The sequence below is a fragment of the Pygoscelis adeliae genome, unplaced genomic scaffold (genome assembly GCF_000699105.1).
Source record: "Pygoscelis adeliae isolate BGI_AS28 unplaced genomic scaffold, ASM69910v1 Scaffold174, whole genome shotgun sequence".
Lineage (NCBI taxonomy): Eukaryota > Metazoa > Chordata > Aves > Sphenisciformes > Spheniscidae > Pygoscelis > Pygoscelis adeliae.
The window spans coordinates 1,539,386-1,543,787 of NW_008824676.1; the positions used below are offsets into that span (position 1 = coordinate 1,539,386).

Consider the following 4,402-nt stretch of genomic DNA (forward strand, 5'->3'; position numbering starts at 1 on the left):
CGCTGAGGGTGGCTTCTGCAGCCTTGCTGCTTGCGCTATTGCTAGGGCCAGGCCTCTCGCTTGCCAAAGAGTTTCCACAGTAGCGCAGCCCGTAATGACAGTTGCATAAAGCTCTGGTGTAAGACAATTCTCTCTCCGATTGTTTGAGCCTCATGTGTTTTAACTACACAAGATGGCTACTAGTCTAATGACTTCAGCAAATCATTGCAGAATCAGACTCTCGGGTGATAAACTGTGTAAAGAGGGGAAGTTCTGATGTGGAGTAAAGATGGATTTAATATGGAGTGAACGGTGTGTCTCACTAGATGCTGTAATTCATTCTCAAGATCCACACCAACAGCTACTTCTCAGTAGTCCAGACTGGAAGTCAATTATAGAATTTTGTTTAAATAAAGACCGTCTTTTTCTGAAATTTAATATGATGAATAAAAAGTTCATTTGATAGAAATACTCAGTTAACATATACTAAAGCCTGTGGAAAGAATACAGGAACGAGCCCTATGTTTTTTGCTCTTTAAGGAATGCTTTTATCGTATACCAGCAAATTGCTTTTAAATCTTTACAGATAAATGGACTATAAGAGAATTACGGATGAAGTTTCGGAAAAAATTTTATCATACAGTCAAGATACTTCAGGATGGAGAGTGATAAAAGTTTCAGTAAGAAAATATTAGTTAATATTGTTTATAAAGTTATTTTTATTAAATACATTTTGTTGCAAAAAGTGTTTAAAACTGTTTTCCTTTAGAAATTAGTTGACAACTCTTTATCAACTGCTAAGTTTTTATTTTTCCTTTTTCTACTTTGAGAAAAATGTTACAGTTTCTTCAAAGCCTTCAAAAGAGTATGCAGGAAATATGTAAGTATTTACATTTTGTTTGTCATTGTAATGATAACGACATCTTTTTTGAACAGACACACCCAAGATTGAAATGGAAAAGTTAACCATGTTCTGTCCTTCATGAAAGTGTTAAGTTTAGTTTTGTTAGCTGTAGAGAACATTTTGCGCTGTAGTTACACTGGGTCAGCAGTAGGGCTGGAACACAAGAGCTGGATTTCCCAAGCAATTTTCAAATGTGCTTTGAAAATTAAATACTATATAACACTTACTAGTATGGAATAAGTAGATATGGAGTCACAGTTTTGGCCTGAAGTCAGTGGCTCTTCCTGGTGGAATATTCTATTCAAGCCATTACATCTTACCAGCTGGGCTTTGCTTTTCACCCCTTCATACTTGTGAAATGACTGATACTCGCACATGCAGACATGCTTACATTCTCGCTCTGCCTTATCTGTCCTCTGTACCTTTTTCTTTCTGGCACCCAAAACTGAATTAACTGTACTGAGAGTAAGAAGGTCATATAATCTCTGGAGCAGCAACTTCATCTGTCCTTCCTTCTCTTGAGCGATGAATTCTGTGCTGCTGTTAAGCAGCTAGATTTGGCCCAAAGGGTGGAGTTAGGCAAGGCAGACTAAGCTGACCTCACAGTTTGCTGTCACTGATAGAGTTGGCTCTACTCTTTACATTCCTCCTCTCCTCTTTCCTACCCCTCTCCTGGCTCTGCAATCCAGCTTCTCATTTATGGTGGCTGTGGCACTCAGCTGATTGTTTACCAAGCTGATTCAGCTCATTAAACCAGGGGAAAGAAAAAAAAAAGTCACTAAAGGGAAGTGTGCAAAAGCAGCAGAAAAGAGGACACTTGCAAGATGTCCTTAGCCCCTCTCTCTCTTCTTTTTTTTTTAAATTAAAATGCCTAAATATAATTAGACATTTATTAAATTCTATATAGGCATTTTTATTAAATTAAAATATATTAAATGCCAATCTAGATAGATAGGCAGTAGAGAAAATCTGATTCTTTTTTGTTCTCAATATGATGAGATGTTTGTGATTAGTGGTATTCTAAATCCAAAAGCCTTGCTTGGTTTTCTAATTATTTCTGAAGGTTTGAGCAAGGAAGGTATTAATTACAGAAGACAATGCTATATCACAGGTATTACAGAAGAATTGCTCTATAGTATTATAATGGAAAATAGCTGTAATATTTCATTAGAATATGTTAAAAGTACTGTTATCTTAATAAAAATTTGCATACTTTGTATGCGGCATTATTATTGTATTTCAGATCTTACTTGAGTACAGGTGGATGTGAAGGAGTGAGAGTCTAGTTGCATAGAATTCATAAGAATGTGCCTGACTTTTTTTCTGTGGAGGAAAAAAGATATGCTATAGTCTCAATCAGGCACGAAGCCGTTTTCAGTTGTACTCAGATCTGTACATAGCAAGTCCTTTGCAGTTAGGAGAAGCATCATCGTGCTTTCTGCCATTTGGTACAGGGAGCCAGAATCTCTCATCCATTTATTTTTGTACAAATCTTTGTCACGTTAACAAGCAGTACTGGTGCCTAGTGTGTCTTTTGTGAAGGAATACTAGCTGTTTCTAGAAGCAAAAGTATAGCTCTTCCCATTTTCGGTTTGATATTGAATATTTATTAACCGCGTATCACAAATGCCAGATTCTTTTTTAATTGGCAGGAGTATTAGCAGTTTGCTGTACTTGCTAAAAGAAATCAGTATTGGGATCTGGTAGTGAAAAGCAAAAGAGATCCTTGCTTCAGGCAGGTGAAATATTTTTCAGCAGAGTTCAGGGCAGCATTAAGGTGATTGTTCAAGGCTGAATAGGATTTCGTTTGGAACTATGTCACCTAAACTCAAGAAAGACAATGAGGTATGTATTTCAGTTTGTGTAAGACAGCGAGACTAGATTTGGTGATCCAAGCGGTCTCTACCGGGCTTACTTCCTCTTTTTCCAGTGTTCTCAATAATCCACTGCAAGAACTGGAAACTGAGATTTTTCACAAGTGTGCCCTTTCTTTTATTCTAGCAACTGTGTCTTTCAGAAGCCTCGCCTAGAAGAAGTCCTCCTGATTAACAACTCGCACTGAGTTTAGGAGAGAAGATATTACAGGATGCAGGCGAGAGCTGCTTAGGAGATTGGTAAACATAAGTTCATGGGAGTTACGGAAATAAAGGGTGTATCCAAATATTAATGTGCTGGTTTTAACTGGTCCTGCCACAGCTTACGTTTGCTGCTTTTGAGTAGGCATTAAAATGTTTTCCATCACCATCGGACCTGCTGTAGTTAGTGGAGAAGCGAGTTTCTGGAGCAGTCATATACGCCCACACTGCGCTCACTCCACCGAGGCAGTAAGCGGTGACAAGAGTTACGGCAGAGTGAAGAAGCAGACCCATGATTTTACAGGGCCTCTGTCTGGGTTTGAGCTTGGCTATCTTTGCTCTTTCTGACTTACAATCATGTGTCATCAGGATCTGTAAATCTGATTTCATGTTTCTTAAACTGTTTGCAAGCATAGTGTCCTGTGCGCTCATCTGTTGTCATGCAGCATCCTTCACCTTTGCGTTTAATTGCTGTCTGTGAGTGCTTACCGTAGTGATTCACAGTTTCTCCGGGAACTGGGTGTGAGAACTGTCAGTATTGGTGAGCAGTTCCCAGGATTACAGGAGTTTCCTGTTTCCTTGTGAGAGGCCCCTCTTCCCCTCTGTGAACTTTCCCTTGAACAACTCAGAAGATTACGAACAAAAGTTGGAGAAGTGCCGGAATGTACTAGTTCATAAATAGTGAGAAGATTTGCAATCAGTGTCAAAATGGATTGAAAATATCTATATAGAAAAAAGAAACTAATAGATGAATTGCATATATTTAAATTAGCAGGTTCCTATCTAATAGCTCACAAATAATTAATGTAAAATACATGGTGTCAAGAATGTAATGGTCTCAAAAATCAGTTACAGAATAATAATTTTTATTACTACTTGAATTTTAATCAATCCATCAAGTGCAATCACATTTGTGTGCGTTACCTCATTATAGCCTGGCATCCCCAACTGCTAGATGCGTATTATTGTGTAACTTATTTTTCCAATTCGTAAATGTGAATTCAATATCTGTTTTTTCACACAATCTAGATACCGTGGAGAAGGGATAATTAAGGAAGTCCCTAGTAAAATTATTCCTTTTATGTATCTTCCTGAATATCGAAACAAATGGGACAAAGCGTTACAATCTTACAAGCTGTTAGAAAGGATTGACCAGGTAATATGATAATTTAATATAAAGATTTCATTTTAGCTCTTTCTGCATGAATTATGGTGACTAGAAAGACCTCTGCTGGGACGAAGGAAGCTCTCAATGCGGTATACGTTCTGGGCCAGTAAAGACTTCTAAACCCGCCGCTTGTGTGAAATGGGTATGAAATGTGTCCCTCCCCTTATGAGTTAAATATTTATTGTGAAATAAACGTCCTCAAGCGTGCCAAGAATTGAGTCCGTGGGAAACAACAGAAGTTTCCATCAAGGGTAGGGTGAGACACAATCACAACAA

The 4,402-nt window shown here is 38.0% G+C and overlaps 1 protein-coding gene across 1 annotated transcript in view; it reads left to right on the forward strand.

Annotated features, from left to right (window-relative positions):
- Nucleotides 1–569: 569 nt before the first annotated feature.
- Nucleotides 570–4,402, forward strand: part of STARD6 (StAR-related lipid transfer (START) domain containing 6) — a 7,021-nt gene continuing 3,188 nt past the window's right edge. The window contains exons 1-3 of the mRNA XM_009323061.1: nucleotides 570–659; nucleotides 810–859; nucleotides 3,988–4,114. Of these exons, the coding sequence (XP_009321336.1) occupies nucleotides 570–659; nucleotides 810–859; nucleotides 3,988–4,114 (267 nt within the window). The remainder of the gene's footprint in view (nucleotides 660–809; nucleotides 860–3,987; nucleotides 4,115–4,402) is intronic.